Source organism: Phyllobates terribilis, unplaced genomic scaffold (assembly GCF_046119375.1).
Source record: "Phyllobates terribilis strain yellow unplaced genomic scaffold, ASM4611937v1 Scaffold_8__6_contigs__length_399053987, whole genome shotgun sequence".
Lineage (NCBI taxonomy): Eukaryota > Metazoa > Chordata > Amphibia > Anura > Dendrobatidae > Phyllobates > Phyllobates terribilis.
The window spans coordinates 22992968-23015806 of NW_027362768.1; the positions used below are offsets into that span (position 1 = coordinate 22992968).

At 43.6% G+C, this 22839-nt stretch overlaps 1 protein-coding gene across 1 annotated transcript in view; it reads left to right on the plus strand.

Moving 5' to 3' along the window:
* NEK7 (NIMA related kinase 7) overlaps nt 1-22839 on the plus strand; it is a 128049-nt gene that overhangs the window by 86529 nt on the left and 18681 nt on the right. The window contains exons 7-8 of the mRNA XM_073642880.1: nt 10522-10629; nt 12636-12730. Of these exons, the coding sequence (XP_073498981.1) occupies nt 10522-10629; nt 12636-12730 (203 nt within the window). The remainder of the gene's footprint in view (nt 1-10521; nt 10630-12635; nt 12731-22839) is intronic.

Below are 22839 nucleotides of genomic sequence, written 5' to 3' on the forward strand. Positions count from 1 at the left end.
AGAACAATAAAGGATTGTGTCTTTATTTCAATTAAAGGACTTTATTCTGGGTGTTTGTGTTTTCTTTTAACTTTGACTATGGGGTTAGTAATGGGGGTGTCTTATAGACGCCTCTCCATTACTAACCTGGGCTTGATGTCAGCTGGCATTATAAGCTGACATCAACCCCAGCCCTATTACCCCCTGCCACCGCTACAGGGCAGTGTGGAAGAGCGAGGCTAAGTGCCAGAATTGGCGCATCCTATGAATGCGCCATTTCTGGGGCGGCTGACGGCTGGTGTTTCTAGCCTGGGAGGGAGCCAATATTCATGGCTCCCTTCCTGGGCTATTAATATCAGCCCCCAGCTGTCTGCCTAGCCTTTGCTAGCTATTAAATTAGGGGGGACCCCACGTCATTTTTTTGGGGGGGTCCCCCATTTTAATAGCTAGTAAAGGCTATGTATTCAGCTGGGGGCTCATATTAGTAGCCTGGGAAGCTCCGTGGGTATTACCCCCTTCCCAGGCTTCAAACATCTGCCCCAGCTGTCTGCTTAACCTCCGCTAGAGACTAAAATTAAGGGGAACCCCACGCCAATTTTTTTTAATAATAAATCCTTGATTTTAATACTAAATGACAAGTACAGTAACCAACACTGTCACTGTACTTCGTATATATGTGACTGACATGTTTCTATCTATCTAATCTATGTATGATTCTCTATTCCTTCTATTCTAAATTGTCGGGTACAGATGCTGAATTGCCGGCCGGCTTTTTTAAAGAGACGGTGCATGAAAACACTATTATTTTTTTTAATAAATCCTTTACACTAAATGACAAGTACAGTAAGCAACATTGTCACTCTACTTCATATATATGTGACTGACATGTTTCTATCTATCTAATCTATGTGTGAGGCTCTATTCCTTCTTGTCTAAATTGTCGGGTACCGGTGTTTGCCGCTGCTGAATTGCCGGCCGGCTTTTTTAAAGAAAGCGTCTTCTGAGCAGTTTGTCAGCTTTTCGACACCTTTGAAGGTGTTTTCTATGTGTTTTTGTTTGCCTGCCATTGGTTTTAACGGTGTTCGACGGTGTTCTAAGGTGTTCGACGAACAGTTCGACGAACAGTTCCTCGAACATCCCGGTGTTCGACGAACCGAACCGAACCCGAACACTACGGGGGTGGCTCAACACTAATACTGGCCCCCCATATAAGGCTCCATACGGAATACTGGCCCCCATATAAGGCTCCATACGGAATACTGGCCCCCATATAAGGCTCCATACGGAATACTGGCCCCCATATAAGGCTCCATACGGAATACTGGCCCCCATATAAGGCTCCATACGGAATACTGGCCCCCATATTATGCCCATACGGAATACTGGCCCCCATATAAGGCTCCATACGGAATACTGGCCTCCATATAAGGCTCCATACGGAATACTGGCCCCCATATAAGGCTCCATACGGAATACTGGCCCCCATATAAGGCTCCATACAGGATACTGGTCCCCTTATAAAGCTCCATACGGGATACTGGCCCCCATATAACGTTCCATACAGGATACTGGTCCCCTTATAAAACTCCATACAGGATACTGGCCCCCATATAACGCTCCATACAGGATACCGGTCCCCTTATAACGCTCCATACAGGATACCGGTCCCCTTATAACGCTCCATACAGGATACTGGCCCCCATATAATGCTGCATGCAGGCTGTTACCCCCCACATAATGCCCCATACAGGCTGTCCCCCCCCCCCCCTTATAATGCTCCATGCAGGCTGTTACCCCCCACATAATGCCCCATACAGGCTCCCCCCTTTTAATGCTCCATGCAGGCTGTTACCCCCCACATAATGCCCCATACAGGCTGCCCCCCCTTATAATGCTCCATGCAGGCTGTTCCCCCCCACATAATGCACTATGCAGGCTGCCCCCCCCTTTATAATGCCCCATGCAGGCTGTTCCCCACCTTATAATGCCCCATGCAGGATGTCACCCCCCCCTCTATATAATGCCCCATGCAGGATGTCGTCCCCCCTCTTTATAATGCCCCATGCAGGATGCCCCCCCCCTCTTTATAATGCCCCATGCAGGATGCCCCCCCTTATAATGCTCCATGCAGGCTGTTCCCCCCCACATAATGCCCCATACAGGCGCCCCCCCCCTTTTAATGCTCCATGCAGGCTGTTACCCCCCCCCCACATAATGCCCCATACAGGCTGTTCCCCACCTTATAATGCCCCATGCAGGATGTCCCCCCCCTCTTTATAATGCCCCATGCAGGATGTCACCCCCCCCTCTTTATAATGCCCCATGCAGGATGCCCCCCCTTATAATGCTCCATGCAGGCTGTTCTCCCCCACATAATGCCCCATACAGGCTGCCCCCCCTTATAATGCTCCATGCAGGCTGTTCCCCACCTTATAATGCCCCATGCAGGATGTCCCCCCCCCTCTTTATAATGCCCCATGCAGGATGTCACCCCCTCTCTTTATACTGCCCCATGCAGGATGCCCCCCCCCTTCTCTTTATAATGCCCCATGCAGGATGCCCCCCCCCTTCTCTTTATAATGCCCCATGCAGGATGCCCCCCCCCTTCTCTTTATAATGCCCCATGCAGGATGCCCCCCCCCCCTCTCTTTATAATGCTCCATGCAGGCTGTTCCCCACCTTATAATGCCCCATGCAGGATGTCACCCCCCCTCTTTATAATGCCCCATGCAGGATGCCCCCCCCTTCTCTTTATACTGCCCCATGCAGGCTGTTCCCCACCTTATAATGCCCCATGCAGGATGTCACCCCCCCTCTTTATAATGCCCCATGCAGGATGCCCCCCCCTTCTCTTTATACTGCCCCATGCAGGATGCCCCCCCCTTCTCTTTATACTGCCCCATGCAGGATGCCCCCCCCCCCTTCTCTTTATAATGCCCCATGCAGGATGCCCCCCCCCTTCTCTTTATAATGCAGGATGCCCCCCCCCCCTTCTCTTTATACTGCCCCATGCCTCCATACATTAAAAAAAAAAAAAATCAAATACTCACCTCCCTTCTCCTCACCTGCTGCCCGCTGCTCGGGTCCGAACGCCAGCGTTGTCGGTGTCTTCCCGCTCAGCGCTCCCTGTGATTGTCACAGCTGACACCTGGTACTATGTGCAGGGAGCGGTCCTGCACCGCTCCCAGCACATTAACCCCCGCGATGCTGCGATCGAAGTCGATCGCGGCATTGCGGGGGCAAGGGGAGGTGATCGGCGATACTCACCTCCTCTTCCGGCTTCCAGCGCTGTCTGCAAAGGCTTCCCGGGTGTTGCCATGACGACCCGATGTCGTCATGACAACATCCGGGTCACCAGAGAGCAGGAAGATTGCTTGGACATGCGCAGTGCATCTCCAAGCAATCTTCACACTGTGCACTTCTGACAGCCTTCATGGCATAGGGATGGTGCTCCATTCCTGTGCCATGCAGGCGATCAGAAAAAAAAAAGTGAAAGTCCCAGAGTGGGACAAAGTAATAAAGTGTATAAACTGTGTGAAAGTGGAAAAAAAAAAAAAAATGTGCAAAAATATTATAAAAAAAAAATAAATAAATAATACACCAAAAATAAAAATATAATGTACCCATCAATAAATATTATTATAAAAAAAATAAAAAAAAAACAATAAAAGTACACATATTTGGTATCGCCGCGTCCGGAACAACCTGACCTATAAAACTGTCCCACTAGTTAACCCCTTCAGTGAACACGGTAAAAAAAAAAAAAAAAAAAAAAAACAAAGCAAAAAACAATGCTTTATCACCATACCGCCAAACAAAAAGTGGAATAACACGCGATCAAAAAGACGCATATAAATAAAAATGATACCGCTGAAAACGTCATCTCGTCCCGCAAAAAACAAGCCGCCATACAGCTCCATCAGCCGAAAAATAAAAAAGTTATAGCTCTCAGAATAAAGCGATACTAAAAAATATTTTTTTCTATAAAATAGCTTTTATTGTGTATAAGCGCCAAAACATAGAAAAATGATACAAATGTGGTACCGCTGTAAACGTACTGACCCGAAGAATAAAGCTACCTCATCAATTTTACCACACGCGGAACAGAATAAAAAAAAAAAATAAAAAAAAACAATTCCTGAATTGTTGGTTTTTGTTTATTCTGCCTCCCAAAAATCGGAATAGAAAGCGATCAAAAAATGTCACGTGCCTGAAAATGGCACCAATAACAACGTCAAGTCATCCCGCAAAAAACGAGCCGTCACATGACTGTCTGCCAAAATCTGGAAAAATTATAGCTCTCAAAATATGGCGATGCAAAAACTAGATTTTACAAAAAATGCGTCTTTTAGTGTGTGACAGCTGTCAGTCATAAAAACCCCATATGATTCTGGCATTGCTGTAATCACACCGACCCGAAGAATAAAGTCGTCTAATCACTTATACCGCACAAGGAACGGCGTCAAAAATAAACTCTTGGGCTAGGGTTAGGGCTGGGTTTGGGGCTAGGGCTGGGTTTGGGGCTAGGGTTGTGCTGGGTCTAGGGTTGTGCTGGGGCTAGGGTTGTGCTGGGGCTAGGGTTGTGCTGGGGCTAGGGTTGTGCTGGGGCTAGGGTTGTGCTGGGGCTAGGGTTGTGCTGGGGCTAGGGTTGTGCTAGGGTTAGGGCTGGGGTTGGGATTTTTTTCAAAAGTAAGAAAAAAAGATGACGATATGGCGACTAGTGTTGAGAGCAAGTGCTCGCTACTTGAGTTTGCATCGGGTGCTCTGGTATGCATTGAGTATCGTGGGTATTTGAGTGACATGCTCGAGTCTCTGCCCCATATGCTTCGCGGCCAAAAAACTTTACGGGGATTGCCTGCCATGCACGAGCGATCCCCGCATGTTTTTTTTTGGGTGTCTAATAACCGTGAAACATGCGGAGCAGGGACTCGAGCATGTCACTCGAGCACACGCTGTACATGGTGCATACCTGAGTACCCGATGCAAACTCAAGTAGCGAGCACTTGCGCTCAAGAATAATGACAACTTATTCAATATGATGACCTAATGTAAACAAATAATGTGCCGTACCTCTGGGTTCAAAATGTTCACTATACACCTTAATAAAATCCTTGAGGGGTATAGTTTCCAAAATGGGGACACTTGTGGGGGAGCTCCACTGTTTAGGCACATCACGGGCTCTCCAAACGCGACATGGTGTCCGCTAACAAATTGAATGGAAAATCGGCTCAAATTGTTAGCGGACGCCATGTTGCGTTTGGAGAGCCCCTGTGTGCCCAAACATTGGAGCTCCCCCACAAGTGACTCCATTTTGGAAACTAGACCCCCCAAGGCACCTATCTAGATGCATAGTGAGCACTTGGAACCCCCAGGTGCTTCACAAATTGATTCGTAAAAATGAAAAAGTGAAAAAAAAAACACTTTTTCATTTTTATGAATCAATTTGTGAAGCACCTGGGGTTCCAAGTGCTTACTATGAATCTAGATAGGTGCCTTGGGGGGTCTAGTTTCCAAAATGGGGTCACTTGTGGGGGAGCTCCAATGTTTGGGCACACAGGGACTCTCTAAATGCAACATGGTATCCGCTAACAAATTGAATGGAAAATCGGCTCAAATTGTTAGCGGACACCACATTGCGTTTGGAGAGCCCCTCTGTGCCCTAACTTTGGAGCTCCCCCACAAGTGACCCCATTTTGGAAACTAGACCCCCCAAGGCACCTTTCTAGATGCATAGTGAGCACTTGGAACCCCCAGGTGCTTCACAAATTGATTCGTAAAAATGAAAAAGTGAAAAAAAAAAAACACTTTTTCATTTTTATGAATCAATTTGTGAAGCACCTGGGGTTCCAAGTGCTCACTATGAATCTAGATAGGTGCCTTGGGGGGTCTAGTTTCCAAAATGGGGTCACTTGTGGGGGAGCTCCAATGTTTGGGCACACAGGGACTCTCCAAATGCAGCATGATATCCGCTAGCAAATTGTCGGCTCAAATTGTTAGCAAATATCATGTTGCATTTGGAGAGTCCCTGTGTGCCCAAACATTGGAGCTCCCCCACAAGTGACCCCATTTTGGAAACTAGACCCCCCAAGGCACCTATCTAGATGCATTGTGAGCACTTGGAACCCTCAGGTGCTTCACAAATGATTCATAAAAATGAAAAAGTGTTTTTTTTTTTTCACTTTTTCATTGTTACGAATCAATTTGTGAAGCACCTGGGGGTTCCAAGTGCTCACTATGCATCTAGAAAGGTGCCTTGGGGGGTCTAGTTTCCAAAATGGGGTCACTTGTGGGGGAGCTCCAAAGTTTGGGCACACATGGGCTCTCCAAACACAACATGGCGTCCGCTAATTATTCAAGCAAATTTTACAATCAAAAAGTCAAATGGCGCTCCTTCCCTTCCGAGCCCTGCCGTGCGCCCAAACAGTGTTTTTTCCCCAAATATTGGGTATCTGCGTGCCCAGGGGAAATTGCACAACAAATTTTGGGGTCCATTTTTTCTTGTTACCCCTGTGAAAATAAAAAAAATTGGGTCTAAAGTAACATTTTTGTGAAAAAAAGTTAAATGTTCATTTTTTTCTTCCACATTCAAAAAATTCCTGTGAAGCACCTGAAGGGTTAATAAAGTTCTTGAATGTGGTTTTGAGCAACTTGAGGGGTGCAGTTTTTAGAATGGTGTCACTTTTGGGTATTTTCTGTCATAAAGACCTCTCAAAGTGACTTCAAATGTGATGTGGTCCCTAAAAAAATGGTTTTGTAAATTTTGTTGGAAAAATGAGAAATCGCTGGTCAACTTTTAACCCTTATAGCTCCCTAACAAAAAAAAATTTTGGTTCCAAAATTGTGCTGATGTAAAGTAGACATGTGGGAAATGTTATTTATTAACTCTTTTGTGTGACATATCGCTCTGATTTCAGGGCTTAAAAATTCAAATTTTGAAAATTGCAAAATTTTCAAAATTTTCGCCAAATTTCCGTTTTTTTCACAAATAAACGTAAGTGATATCGAAGAAATTTTTCCACAATCATGAAGTACAATATGTCACGAAAAAACATTCTCAGAATCAGGGGGATCCGTTGAAGCGTTCCAGAGTAGTTACCTCATAAAGTGACAGTGGTCAGAATTGTAAAAATTGGCCCGGTCATTAACGTGCAAACCACCCGCGGGGCTTAAGGGGTTAAAGCACACCAGCCACCTTTTTCCAGTTTTCACACTCCAGCAGTTTATTATACACGCCCTGTCTCAAAACTACCAGGGTTTATATATCTTCCAATGCACCCAGGACCTGTGCTGATGTCACAGTCATGTGATCAGACATTCTGTGTGCACAGGACCTGTGCTATGTCACAGTCATGTGACCAGTCACCTGAGGGGAAGGTACATGGTCAGCCAAAACACATCCTGGACCATTACAGTAATGCCGCATGCCTCTGCATTACACTATATATATATATATATATATATATATATATATATATATATATATATATATATATATATATATATATATATATATATATATATATATATATATATATATATATATATACAGTACAGACCAAAAGTTTGGACACACCTTCTCATTTAAAGATTTGTCTGTATTTTCATGACTTTGAAAATTGTACATTCACACTGAAGGCATCAAAACTATGAATTAACACATGTGGAATTATATACGTAACTAAAAAGTGTGAAACAACTGAAAATATGTCTTATATTCTAGGTTCTTCAAAGTAGCCACCTTTTGCTTTGATGACTGCTTTGCACACTCTTGGCATTCTCTTGATGAGCTTCAAGAGGTAGTCACCGGAAATGGTTTTCACTTCACTGATGTACCCTGTCAGGTTTAATAAGTGGGATTTCTTGCCTTATAAATGGGGTTGGGACCATCAGTTGTGTTGTGCAGAAGTCAGGTGGATACACAACTGATAGTCCTACTGAATAGACTGTTAGAATTTGTATTATGGCAAGAAAAAAGCAGCTAAGTATAGAAAAACGAGTGGCCATCATTACTTCATAAATGAAGGTCAGTCAGTCCGAAAAATTGGGCAAACTTTGAAAGTGTCCCCAAGTGCAGTTGCAAAAACCATCAAGCGCTACAAAGAAACTGGCTCACATGAAGACCGCACCAGGAAAGGAAGACCAAGAGTCACCTCTGCTTCTGAGGCTAGGTTTATCTGAGTCACCAGCCTCAGAAATCGCAGGTTAACAGCAGCTCAGATTAGAGACCAGGTCAATGCCACACAGAGTTCTAGCAGCAGACACATCTGTTCAACAACTGTTAAGAGGAGACTTTGTGCTGCAGGCCTTCATGGTAAAATAGCCGCTCGGAAACCACTGCTAAGGACAGGCAACAAGCAGAAGAGACAAGTTTGGGCTACAGAGCACAAGGAATGGACATTAGACCAGTGGAAATCTGTGCTTTGGTCTGATGAGTCCAAATTTGAGATCTTTGGTTCCAACCACCGTGTCTTTGTGTGACGCAGAAAAGGTGAACGGATGGACTCTACATGCCTGGTTCCCACCGTGAAGCATGGAGGAGGAGGTGTGATGGTGTGGGGTGCTTTGCTGGTGACACTGTTGGGGATTTATTCAAAATTGAAGGCATACTGAACCAGCATAGCTACCACAGCATCTTGCAGTGGCATGCTATTCCATCCGCTTCGTGTTTAGTTGGACCATCATTTATTTTTCAACAGGACAATGACCCCAAACACACCTCCAGGCTGTGTAAGGGCTATTTTATCAAGAAGGAGAGTGATGGGGTGCTACGCCAGATGACCTAGCCTCCACAGTCACCAGACCTGAACCCAATTGAGATGGTTTGGGGTGAGCTGGACCGCAGAGTGAAGGCAAAAGGGCCAACAAGTGCTAAGCATCTCTGGGAACTCCTTCAAGATTGTTGAAAGACCATTTCCGGTGACTACCTCTTGAAGCTCATCAAGAGAATGCCAAGAGTGTGCAAAGCAGTCATCAAAGCAAAAGGTGGCTACTTTGAAGAACCTAGAATATAAGACATATTTTCAGTTGTTTCACACTTTTTTGTTAAGCATATAATTCCACATGTGTAAATTCATAGTTTTGATGCCCTCAGTGTAAATGTACAATTTTCATAGTTATGAAAATACAGAAAAATCTTTAAATGAGGTGTGTCCAAACTTTTGGTCTGTACTATATATATATAAAATATATGATGCTATTTTAATCTGTAATATTTTATTATCCTTTTTGCAATTTATAAAATTCTGCCTGTACTAATAACTGCTGAAAAGTTGTGTACAAAACAGGAAATGTGAGTCTAGTATTCGACTTGGCGATCAGTGTGTAACTTTAGATTTATGATTTTTTTGTTTTATTTTTTTAAATATTGTACGCAATATGTTAAATTAACAGCTACATCAAAAATATTTAAAAATAGATTTCACATAGTCTTGTTTAAAGAAGAGATTTTTGATGACACATCAATGTAAAATGAAAGAAGCACTCCCATTAAGTTTTTTTATGTTCATTATTTGTGTATGTCATGTAGTGTGTTAATATACTCCCCTACTGCCACTCTCTCTCTCTGGGATCCAGCACTCTCCCTTTCCTCTTCTCAGTGAGGTCACCGCTCTGCAGACTCTCTGGGTCACACTGCGTTCTGCGTGAACTGGAAGTGGCTTTTCCAGTGTAAGTCTATGGAGCGTCAGAGCAAGGCCCCATAGGTGTGCATTGTAAAATAGACGTCCGTCTCATAGAGCCTAGAGTGACCCGGAGAGTCTGCTGAGTGGTGACGTCACTGAGAAGAGGAGCAGAATGGCGCTGGAGAGAGTGGGGGGGGGGTAGGTGAGTATATTCATATACTCACCCTAACCCTATATAACATGGAAAAAAAAAACTTAATGGGAGTACTTCTTTAAGATAATTATCCATCAACCCTCCCACATCCTAAAAAAAATAACATGCAAGTAAAAGAATCATTAAAGTATATCAACCCCAAAATGATGCCATTTAAAATACAGCTTGTATTGCACAAAATAAGGTGATGGAAAAATAAAAAGGTTTCAGCTCTCCCTCTGGGTGAGGGTGGTGGGGGGTGAATGGTGTTTCCTAAAGGCCCAAATAGGCTGTGTTTTAATGTATTATGTATGTACATGTGTAAATACAGATTAGTGTTACTACTGCCGTCTGTTGCATGACGCTATGTACAAGTATTTCAATGTTTGCTTTCAACTTTAGAAACTCTTCAAACAATGTTCTTGTACAGTAACACCGGACGTCACTCATGTATGTAGATAAGCAAAAATGTCCCAGAGCAAGTAGACTTCACAATTTTTGTTTGTTGGTTATAGTTGCTTTTATGTTTTTATTAGTTTGTTTAAATACATTCTTATAATTTTCAATGTGATGTGAAAAATAAATAGTGTGCACTTGCCTCTAGGTACATACAGAAATTCTCTTTGGTCACCAGCGGAATACATTGTTTGGTATCAGTCCACATGATTTCCTCCTGAATTGTCTTATTTGTGCGTTTGTCTTCTTACCTAAACTTGTTTTTCTCCCCAGATATTAAGCCAGCCAACGTGTTTATAACAGCCACAGGCGTGGTGAAGCTGGGGGATTTAGGTTTGGGCCGCTTCTTCAGCTCCAAAACCACAGCTGCACATTCTTTAGGTAAGCCGTCCTGAGAGGCACGGGTAGTGAGCGGGTGTTTTACTGCCCTGTCTGATACCATGTGTCAGCTGTGAAACCCACAGCCCCCTCCGGAAAGCCTTATTAACCTGTATTGGGGCACACACTATTAATTTCACGTAGCTTTCAGGAGTTTCCTGTTATGACGACCTTTAACCCTGCCACTGACATTAAAAGAACCCGCTGCCATCATAACCACTGATTATTTATTTTATGGCTGCGTTGTTAAAATTTAAAGGGGAGAAAGCAATTCATGAGATTGGCCTACGGTAGAAGAACATTTTACCAGGAGTATAATGAAAGAATTACAAGTGCCCCATAAAATGAAGCCTTTTTATTTGCTCTCAGAAAATGTGACAGCACTAGTCTGACTACTTAGAGATATATACATTTTTTGTAAGTTTTCAATACTGTCTGTATGTCTACGTGGGAGAAGTACTCCAACTTGGGGTCATGCCTTTATTGGGAAGTTGCTGCCATAATGTACAGTAACTGCTTAATGAGTAACTAAATTATTGGAGAAATGGAAGACTGGTAGGATCTTTGGGCACCTTAAGACTTTTTAATTTTTTTCATGATCTAGGTTACATTGACGGCAGATTGTCTAGACTAGCATCACATAATCAGAGAAACAATAACAGAGTCATATCCCCATTAAATGAGGCACCAATCAATTCATAATTTTTTTTATTTGTATAATATAAAATTACATTCATTAAAATAAGCTTGAGGTGTCATGTTGTAGCGAACAGGCAGCAAAACAGGTCTAAATTTTAAATAAGGTCTACCTCCCTAATTATAATGAAAATTAAGTGTTTAAAGAGTATCAGGAAAAATTATATTTGATTTTAAAGTGCATAGTACTAATAAGGGGTTAGAACTTGGGAATGCTGTGGTTATAAGTAATAGTGCAAGTGCCTATAGTTTACCAAGCATTTCAACACTCAGTATTGATCATATAGTTTAATCACATTCTATATAATAGGGGAGATCAGAGAGACATAGGATCAAATAGAGAGATAATTAATTAGTGTTTCCACTTACTGTTGCTGCAGACCTGTGGCTGACCCGGCTACCACCCCAACAACACCGTTTCGCCTTGGCTTTCCCAAAGGGTCGTAACCTAATTGTATCCTGATACTCCCTAAATACCCTGGCTTAGGCCATGATTGCGTCCGGAATAATGGCCAGCAGTTTGTAGTGCATGCGGTATTTGCATATTCTCAGTTTGCCATAGAGAGGACGAAAACACCGCATGGGCTATGTAGCCCGGTGAGGGTTGGATCAAAATCAGCAATGCAAGTCAATGGGTCCATGAAAAAATTGGACCGCACTCCAATAACATCAGAGTGCCGTCCAATTTTCACTGACTGTCAGAATGGAAAACGTGGGGATATTTTTTTTATTTTTTTTAATTTCTTGACTTACAAGAAAATCAGATGACACTTGTACCACACTGATCAGAATAATTTGTCTGTTTTTCCTCGTACGTGGAAAAATCGGTTTTGTGAATGAAGCCTTAGTCTAATATATATGTCCACATTTAGCCCCTATGGTTTAAGCAGCATAATTTTTCTTGGGTAATCCATATTTTTGATTTTTCTTTAAGAAAATATATTTGACATAAAATGCATTTACAAATAAAATATGAAACAGTGATTTGACAGACAAAAATCTTGTGCAGAATATAAAGGTATAGTAACTTATTTTTTCCAGGATACTCCATACAGCACCACTGAAAGCCTCTAAATTGTAGGGGTGTATAACGTATGTACAATCGATCACCTCGTTCCTGTAGAATTAACAGAAGAACATTTTAAAGGGATGACTATAGAGCCATCTTGTCTAAACGTTGGATATTGTACCTGTTTCTAGATAGGAATATTATGTGATTGTTTTGTAAGCGTTAAGAAAATACATACATTTTGGTATATTTTTTTATATTCTGAAAGGATACTATCAATTTACACCATAATGTCTGTTTACAGTGGGAACCCCATACTACATGTCACCAGAGAGGATACATGAAAACGGATACAACTTCAAATCTGATATTTGGTCATTAGGATGTCTACTGTACGAGGTAATTAACTAACTGGTATTCTCCTGGCACAGGTTGGCAGAATTGACTATTGACTTTGCAGTAAGTAATACAAATGCCTTAAAACATTCTCTCTCTCTCATTATTCTGGCATTTGGAAAATATAAAAAATTATGGTAATCCTAATTGACCTAAATCGGGAAAGTTTTATTCTGATTTTATGCCAGATTATTGAGAAAACCATGCATTTGTGTCTTTTTATATAGTGTATGTACAGTACAGACCAAAAGTTTGGACACATCTTCTCATTTAAAGATTATTCTGTGTTTTCATGACTATGAAAGTTGTACATTCACACTGAAGGCATCAGAACTATGAATTAACACATGTGGAATTATATACTTAACAAAAAAGTGTGAAACAACTGAAAATATGTCTTATATTCTAGGTTCTTCAAAGTAGCCACCTTTTGCTTTGATGACTGCTTTGCACACTCTTGGCATTCTCTTGATGAGCTTCAAGAGGTAGTCACCGGAAATGGTTTTCACTTCACAGGTGTGCCCTGTCAGATTTAATAAGTGGGATTTCTTGCCTTATAAATGGGGTTGGGACCATCAGTTGTGTTGTGCAGAAGTCAGGTGGATACACAGCTAATAGTCCTACTGAATAGACTGTTAGCTGCTTTTTTCTTTCCATAATACAAATTCTAAGTAAAGAAAAACAAGTGGCCCTCATTACTTTAATAAATGAAGGTCAGTCAGTCCGAAAAATTGGGCAAACTTTGAAAGTGTCCCCAAGTGCAGTTGCAAAAACCATCAAGCGCTACCTAAGAAACTGGCTCACATGAGGACCCCCCCTAGGAAAGGAAGACCAAGAGTCACCTCTGCTTCTGAGGATAAGATTATCCGTGTCACCAGAAATCACAGGTTAACAGCAGCTCAGATTAGAGACCAGGTCAGTGCCACACAGAGTTCTAGCAGCAGACACATCTCTACAACAACTGTTAAGAGGAGACTTTGTGCAGCAGGCCTTCATGGTAAAATAGCTGCTAGGAAACCACTGCTAAGGACAGGCAACAAGCAGAAGAGACTTGTTTGGGCTAAAGAACACAAGGAATGGACATTAGACCAGTGGAAATCTGTGCTTTGGTCTGATGAGTCCAAATTTGAGATCTTTGGTTCCAACCACCGTGTCTTTGTGCAGCGCAGAACAGGTGAACGGATGGACTCTACATGCCTGGTTCCCACCGTGAAGCATGGAGGAGGAGGTGTGATGGTGTGGGGGTACTTTGCTGGTAGCACTGTTGGGGATTTATTCAAAATTGAAGGCATACTGAACCAGCATGGCTACCACAGCATCTTGCAGCGGCATGCTATTCCATCCGGTTTGCGTTTAGTTGGACCATCATTTATTTTTCAACAGGACAATGACCCCAAACACACCTCCTGGCTGCGTAAGGGCTATTTGACCAAGAGGGAGAGTGATGGGGTGCTACACCAGATGACCTGGCCTCCACAGTCACCAGACCTGAACCCAATCGAAATGGTTTGGGGTGAGCTGGACCGCAGAGTGAAGGCAAAAGGGCCAACAAATGCTAAGCATCTCTGGGAGCTCCTTCAAGATTGTTTGAAGACCATTTCCGGTGACTACCTCTTGAAGCTCATCAAGAGAATGCCAAGAGTGTGCAAAGCAGTCATCAAAGCAAAAGGTGGCTACTTTGAAGAACCTAGAATATAAGACATATTTTCAGTTGTTTCACACTTTTTTGTTAAGTATATAATTCCACATGTGTTAATTCATAGTTTTGATGCCTTCAGTGTGAATGTACAATTTACATAGTCATGAAAATACAGACAAATCTTTAAATGAGAAGGTGTGTCCAAACTTTTGGTCTGTACTGTAAACTACTGGTTTCAACTGGGATCTAAGGGGTACTGTTTCTTCTTGTGGAGAGTGACAAACCAGGCCTGGCATGTCAGAGTGAGGAGACTTATACGCATGCATGCAAATTGACTCTTCAGAGAGGAAGAGGACTAGAACTGTAGTGCCACCTATTGGAAGTAGCAATCCTAAAAGTCAATATCGACTCTAACTAGCCTTACCACATGACTTAGGATATAAGCTATATCTAAACCTCTCTGAAGAGGCAATTTGCATATTTAATTTCCCAGAGGAGCGTGCATGGCGCCTAAGTCTCCTCAATCTGACATACCAGGCTTGGCCTGGCTTGTCACTCTCCACAAGTAGAAACCTTACCCCTTAGATCCCAGTCTTAAGCTTCTCACCTAGCCGAATCAGATCTCATACTTTGCAATGATGAGGGACATTACCCCAAAACAGTGTCTGCAAATTGAGATTCTGGTTTGACTTTTATCTTAAGGCACATGGCAAGGCTTATTAAAGGGTCAATATTGACTTTTTGGATTGCTGCTTTCAATAGGTAGATGGCACCAGAGTTCAATTCCTCTTCCTCTCTGAAGAGGCAATTTGCATATGTACATCATTAATTACAATTGATAGTGTATTCTTTGCACTTCTTGTGACTTGGGATATGTTTTACCCTTGTGTATTTTTTATGCTATATTATGTTAGTTTCACTTTAATTGGCTAGTTAATATGTTTATAACACCTTCATTGCTGGCTGTAATATGTCTTCACTCCACCTTATGTGATGCTTGAGGAAGGCTCTACTATTTTGAGTTGAAACATTGCATGGACTGATTAAAATCCGTTTTCTCACCATCTGACCTTGTAGTGCTTCCCCTATATTTTGGCTTTGTGTGCAACCTTGTGGACTTATCACCCATTTTTGCATGAAAAGTCCTGCCTTTATTTTTCTTTGGCCAAGGCCCCACTATCAGTATTTGGCCACGGCCCCACTATCAGTATTTGGTCAGTATTCGGTCAGTATTTTTTCTCAGAAGTGGGAGCCAAAACCAGGTGAGGAAAAGTCAGAGAAAAGGTATAATAGAAACAAGTCACCAATTCTGCATTTATCACCCACTCCTGGTTTTGGCTCCCACTCCTGAGTAAAATACTGAGCGAATACTGATAGTGGGGCCATGGCCTATCTGACTGTTATTCACCCACACCAGCTACATTTCAGCTCTCTATGTGGAGCCTTTCTCGGGCAGTGTTACATGGTCAAATACTGGGATAATTTTACATGCTTTTTTATTACATAGTGTAATTAAAATCATTCAGTGAGGGTAATTACTGTGTTCCTGTAATTAGTAATGAATTACAATTATTTATCTAAGTACATTCATATAGGAAAAAGTATATACCGTATTTTTCGGACTATAAGACGCACCTAGGTTTTAGAGGAGGAAAATAGGGAAAAAAATTAAGCAAAAAATGTGGTCATGATGCCCTGTTATGGGGGAGAGGGTCTGCTGCTGACACTGGTATTGGGGTAATGTCCCACAATTCTGTTAATATCCTCCTTCCTGGTATGTATGACTCTTTCCTGTTATACGTGGCCCCCATCCCATCCTGGTATACCTTGCCCTCATCCCCCATCCTGGTATGCATGGCACTCCTTGGTCCCCCATCCTGGTATGCATGGCACTCCTTGGTCCCCCATCCTGGTATGCATGGCACCCCTTGATCCCCCTTCCTGGTATGCATGGCACCCTTTGATCCCCCATCCTGGTATACATGGCACCCCTCTGAGCCCCCATCATGGTATGCCTGTCACCCCTCTGAGCCCCCATCATGGTATGCCTGTCACCCCTTGAGCCCCCATCCTGGTATGCATGGCACCCCTTGAGCCCCCATCCTGGTATGCATGGCACCCCTTGAGCCCCCATCCTGGTATGCATGGCACCCCTTGAGTCCCCATCCTGGTATGCATGGCACCCCTTGAGTCCCCATCCTGGTATGCATGGCACCCCTCTGAGCCCCCATCCTGGCATGCATGGCACCCCTCTGAGCCCTCATCCTGGTATGCATGGCACCCCTCTGAGCCCCCATCCTGGTATGCATGGCACCCCTTGAGCCCCCATCCTGGTATGCATGGCACCCCTTGAGCCCCCATCCTGGTATGCATGGCACCCCTTGAGCCCCCATTCTGGTATGCATGATGCATGGCACCCCTTGAGCCCCCATCCTGGTATGCATGGCACCCCTCTGAGCCCCCATCCTGGTATGCATGGCACCCCTCTGAGCCCCCATCCTGGTATGCATGGCACCCCTTGAGCCCCCATCCTGGTATGCATGATGCATGGCTCCCCTCTGAGCCCCCATCCTGGTATGCATGGCACCCCTCTGAGCCCCCATCCTGGTATGCATGGCACCCCTCTGAGCCCCCATCCTGGTATGCATGGCACCCCTTGAGCCCCCATCCTGGTATGCATGGCACCCCTTGAGCCCCCATCCTGGTATGCATGGCACCCATTGAGCCCCCATCACTCTGCCCACAAAAAACAAAAAAAAATCATACTCCCCTCCTCTCTCCTCCAGCACTGTCACGCTCTGCTGCCGACACCCTCACTGTGTGAGCCGCGCATGGCGTCCCCGCCATGCGCCCTCACAATGTGAGACGCTAAGCTGGAATAGTCACTGCTCCCCACGCCGAGACTCTGTGCGTGGGGAGCAGTGATCATTCAGTCTCTTCAATAGCCGGCACACTGTATCGCAGCGCGGCTCCTGCTGCCGCTGTGCAGTCAGTGTGCCTGCTGTTACAGACCATGAATATTCACTACAACCCATGGAAGTGGGTTGTAGGGAATATTCATGAGCTTTAATAGCGGGCACACAGACCGCAGAGCGCAGCAGGAGCCATGCTGCGGCTCCAGTGTTCCGGCTATTAAGGAAAATGAATGGTCACTGCTCTCCACGTCCATGGGCGTGGGGAGCAGGGAATATTCATTTTCTTTAGTAGCGGGCTCAGCATAGGCTGCAGCAGGCGGCTGCTGCCTCCTGTGCCACGCTGATCTCCCACTGCTGCTCCCCCACACCCACCACCACGTACAGCCAGGTATATAGTATTCGGACTATAAGACGCACCCCCCACTTTCCTCCAAAATTTTGGAGGAAAAAAGTGCGTCTTATAGTCTGAAAAATACGGTAATTAAATATGCTATAAATAGAACACAAATAATGCCAAAGTTCATATATACTTAATAAACAGCTGTTTCAATCAAGTGTAATAATAACAACCATAAGTGTCAGTCCTGTGTCAATAAAACAAAACATTCAATCAATCTGTGGACTTATAGTACTGCAATCTCCAGCTCATCTCCGATAACTATGCCTGTGCTCTGCCAGTGGACTGCAGTATTGACTAGAAGGCATGAACAAAGGCCGATGGGGAAGTATGTGTGCACTTCTAAAGTGTGATGGAGGCGACCATAATAAAGGCTATACATGTAGAAGAGTTTTACTTAGACATCAGCATGTAATTATTTTTAATTTTTCATAATTTCTAAGTATTACTCTTCAACTAGTGTGCTACGATTCCCAGGCACAAATAGTCTAAAGTGTAGACGACTATCTCTAAGGCCCCCCCTTCACACGTCAGTGTCCCTAGTACTTGTGGTGACAGTTTCCACACGTACTGGAGACACATACAGATGTAGACCCATTCATAACTATGGGTCTGTGCACATGTCAGTGTGTTTTCACAGACCCGTTTTTTGCCGGTAGCACAAGCACAGGCCACAAAACGTCCCGCACACGTGCACACTGATGACACAGGGATGACATCCGTGTGTCATCGGTTTGACCCTTACGGGCGCCTGGGAAAAGCCGTACAATTTGCGCTGTTCCCAGGCGCTGGGTGCTGAAGGCAGGTCTCCTCATTGTTGCCTGGTCTCCCTGAGATCAGCGCGACCAGGCGATAATGATGTATTCAGCACCCGCTGTGTACATCGTGTATTAAATGAATAAAGAATAAAAAAAAAAAAATGGCCTTGGCTCCCACTTAATTTTAAAAGCCAGCAGAGGGAAAGCCAACCACTGGGGGCTGATGATAATAAGCTGGGAAAGGGGACAATGTACCTAAAGGTTCCCCGGCTATTAATAGCTCACAGCTGTTTGGTTAGCCTTTACTGGTTAGTGTATGGGGGGACTCCAGAAAAAAATATGACGTAGGGTCCCCCTATAAATTCTAGCCAGCAAAGGTTAAACAGACAGCTGTGGACTGATATGAAAAGCCTGGGAAGGGGCCAGGGATATTGACCCACCTCCCAGACTAAGAACGTCGGTACTCAGACGCCCAAGAAACGATGCATTAATAAGATGCACCAAATCTGACACTTGGCCTCCCTCTTCCCACTTGCCCTTGTACGGTGCCAAGTGGGGTAATAGGTTTGGGGTTGATATCGGCTGTTTTATGGTCGCTGATCTCAATCCCGGGGGTTAGTAATGGGGAGGCATCTATTAGACACCCCATTACTAACCCCATAGTCAAATGTAATAAAGACACAGGCACACAGTAAAGTCCTTTATTTAAAAGAAACACTCCCCATCCTCTTTTTCCCATTTATTACTGTAAAATAAAAAATGATAAAACACCATATTACTCTCCTGTCCTTTGACAATCCATTTGTCCCATGAAGAAGAGCCCAATTTGGCTACATCTGGATTTCATGGCTGAGCCGTGGCATGATGCGACCGGTCAGCCGTAAATCCAGGATACACTGAGCTGAGCCTGAGAGTTCATAGAGGTTACTGCAGGTCACAGTCAGCCGCATTCCCACAGTCAGTTCAGTGTGAGCTGGCCGATGAACTGCGGTAACCTTTTATGATGTCATCGCTGGCACCCTGAGAAATTTCTTATTATATAGCACTATGTTCTTACAACTGCTTATTTTGCCTTTCTATTCAGTTAATTCTTTTTCTCCATCAGGTCTATGGCATCACATGATTAAAAACTAATTAACTGAATCCTTCTAAGCCCTATGTAGAAACAGGAAGTCTCCCTTCACTGCATGAGTCATCACTGCAAAAGTCTCTGGCAGGGGGAGGAGCAGAGCAGCTGGGTCAGGAGGTGAAGAGGGGGATGACTCCTACAGGGAAAAGAGACTTCCTGTTTCTACATAGAGCAGAAAAAAGAGAAGCAATAAGGCTGTGTGCCCACGATGCGTTTTTCAAGCGTTTATGCTGCGGAATTTCCGCAGCGTAAACGCTTCAAAAACGCATGGTAATCCGCCCCCATGGTCCCCAATGACAAGCCGCACTGTCAATGCCCATGCTGCGGATTTTTCCGCAGCGTTTATGCTGCGCACAAAAATCCGCAGCATGTCCATTAATTTTGCGAAAGCACGGCGTAATCACCGCCATTGACTTGCATTGAAACGCATAATATCCTTGTCAGTACATTTGTACTCACGGATTATATGCGTTTCAATGTGCGGATGGTACCCAAGTCTGGAGGAGAGGAGACTCTCATCCAGACCTGGGTACCATTGTACCTGTAAAAAAAAGAATAAAATAAAAAATAAAGATTATATTCACCTTCTGACGACCCCCGGTCTCCTTCCCTGTGCTTGCGGGCAGGACTGAAGGACCTGCGGTGACGTCACAGTCATGTGACCGCAGGCCCTTCAGTGCAGTGTCCTGCGATCAGCTGGCAGCCAGGAACGAGCGCAGCTGCACATGCCGGGCCATCGGAAGGTAAGTATAGGTTTATTTTTAAACATTCTTTTATGGTCACACTATATAAATCCATGCTGTTTGCATGGATTTATATAGTGTGACCTAGTTGTCAAGCACTTTCCAAGTGATGCTAAAATCGCCTGGAAAGCGCTTGTCAATCCGCATGCAGAAACGCATGTGAATAACGCTTCAAATCCACATGTATTTGGCAGGAAAAACGCATGTACAATCTGCATGCGTTTTTTCTGCCAGGGAGATGCAGAAATTTTCTGCTTCATTTCTGCATCGTGGGCGCACAGCCTAACTGTGTTGAAAGGCAAAATGAGCAATTGTACAGTGGGTACAGAAAGTATTCAGACCCCTTTTAAATTTTTCACTCTTTGTTTCATTGCAGCCATTTGGTAAATTCTAAAAAGTTCATTTTTTTCTCATTAAAGTACACTCTGCACCCATCTTGACTGAAAAAAAACAGAAATGTAGATTTTTTTGCAAATTTATTAAAAAAGAATAACTGAAATATCACATGGTCATAAGTATTCAGACCCTTTGCTCAGACACTTATATTTAAGTCACATGCTGTCCATTTCCTTGTGATCCTCCTTGAGATGGTTCTACTCCTTCATTGGAGTCCAGCTGTGTTTAATTAAACTGATAGGACTTGATTTGGAAAGGCACACACCTGTCTATATAAGACCTCACCGCTCATAATGCATGTCAGACCAAATGAGAATCATGAGCTCAAAGGAACTGCCCAAAGAGCTCAGAGAAAGAATTGTGGCAAGGCACAGATCTGGCCAAGGTTATAAAAGAATTTCTGCATTACTCAAGGTTCCTAAAAGCACAGTGGCCTCCATAATCCTTAAATGGAAGAAGTTTGGGACCACCAGAAGTCTTCCTAGACCTGGCCGTCCAGCCAAACTGAGCAACGTGGGAGAAGAGCCTTTGTGAGAGAGGTAAAGAAGAACCCCAAGATCACTGTGGCTGAGCTCCAGAGATGCAGTAGGGAAATGGGAGAAAGTTCCACAAAGTCACCTATCACTGCAGCCCTCCACCAGTCGGGCCTTTATGGCAGAGTGGCCTGACGGAAGCCTCACCTCAGAGTAAGACATATGAAAGCCCGCATAGAGTTTACTCAAAAACACATGAAGGATTCCCAGACTATGAGAAATAAGATTCTCTGGTCTGATGAGACGAAGATAGAACTATTTGGTGATAATTTTCAAGTGGTATGTGTGGAGAAAACCAGACACTGCTCATCACCAGTCCAATACAATCCCAACAGTGAAACGGGGTGTTTTTCAGCTGCAGGGACAGGACGACTGGTTTCAATTGAAGGAAACATGAATGAGGCCAAGTACAGAGATATCCTGTATGAAAACCTCTCCCAGAGTGCTCTGGACCTCAGACTTGGCCGAAGGTTCACCTTCCAACAAGACAATGACCCTAAGCACACAGCTAAAATAACAAAGGAGTGGCTTCAGAACAACTCTGTGACCATTCTTGACTGGCCCAGCCAGAGCCCTGACCTAAACCCAATTGAGCATCTCTGGAGAGACCTGAAAATGGCTGTCTACCAACGTTCACCATCCAACCTGACGGAACTGGAGAGGATCTGCAAGGAAGAATGGCAGAGGATCTCCAAATCCAAGTGTGAAAAACTTGTTGCATCATTCCCAAGAAGTCTCATGGCTGTACTAGCTCAAAAGGGTGCTTCTACTCAATACTGAGCAAAGGGTCTGAATACTTATGACCATGTGATATTTCAGTTTTTCTTTTTTAATAAATTTGCAAAAATGTCTACATTTCTGTTTTTTTCAGTCAAGATGGGGTGCAGAATGTACATTAATGAGAAAAAAATGAACTTTTTAGAATTTACCAAATGGCTGCAATGAAACAGAGTGAAAAATGTAAAGGGGTCTGAATACTTTCCGTACCCACTGTAAGTGCTATATAATATGATGATTACAATATATTAAGAGGATAAAAACTTGATGGAGTGCTTCTTTAATGTAGAGACAGTACTAAATGTAAAGGTTTATGTTTTTATTTGGGATTTCATTGAACCACATTCCCCTTACATGGCTCTACAACATCTGGGTATCTGACTGGTCGCTGGATAAAGTGCTTGCATCTCCCAGTGTGTAAACATTTCATTTCCCAATTGTAGACTAATTGACCCGTGTAGTGGTGTGCCTTCGCTTTTAAGCCTTCTTTAATCTTCATTAATTGCCTGTTCTTGCATTAGGCCTTTAGCGCAGTTGCGTGATTGTTTTGCTTAGATTACAACATTTTGGCAATATGCCTGATCTTTTTTTTTTTATTCCCACTTAATAATGCATTATAACCAATGTACAGTCCAGGTCACCATTTCAAAAATTGCACTTTGCACTCAAGCAAATTATGATACACCTGAAGATATAAAAATCTATTCTACTTTCTACTTAATGCAGTGAAGAAATTAATGAGGATCAAGTGGCAGCAATGAAATTGAAAAGTGAATTTTTTTTTGTACTTAAATTGCGCATAGTGATTTTGGATTTTTATTAATT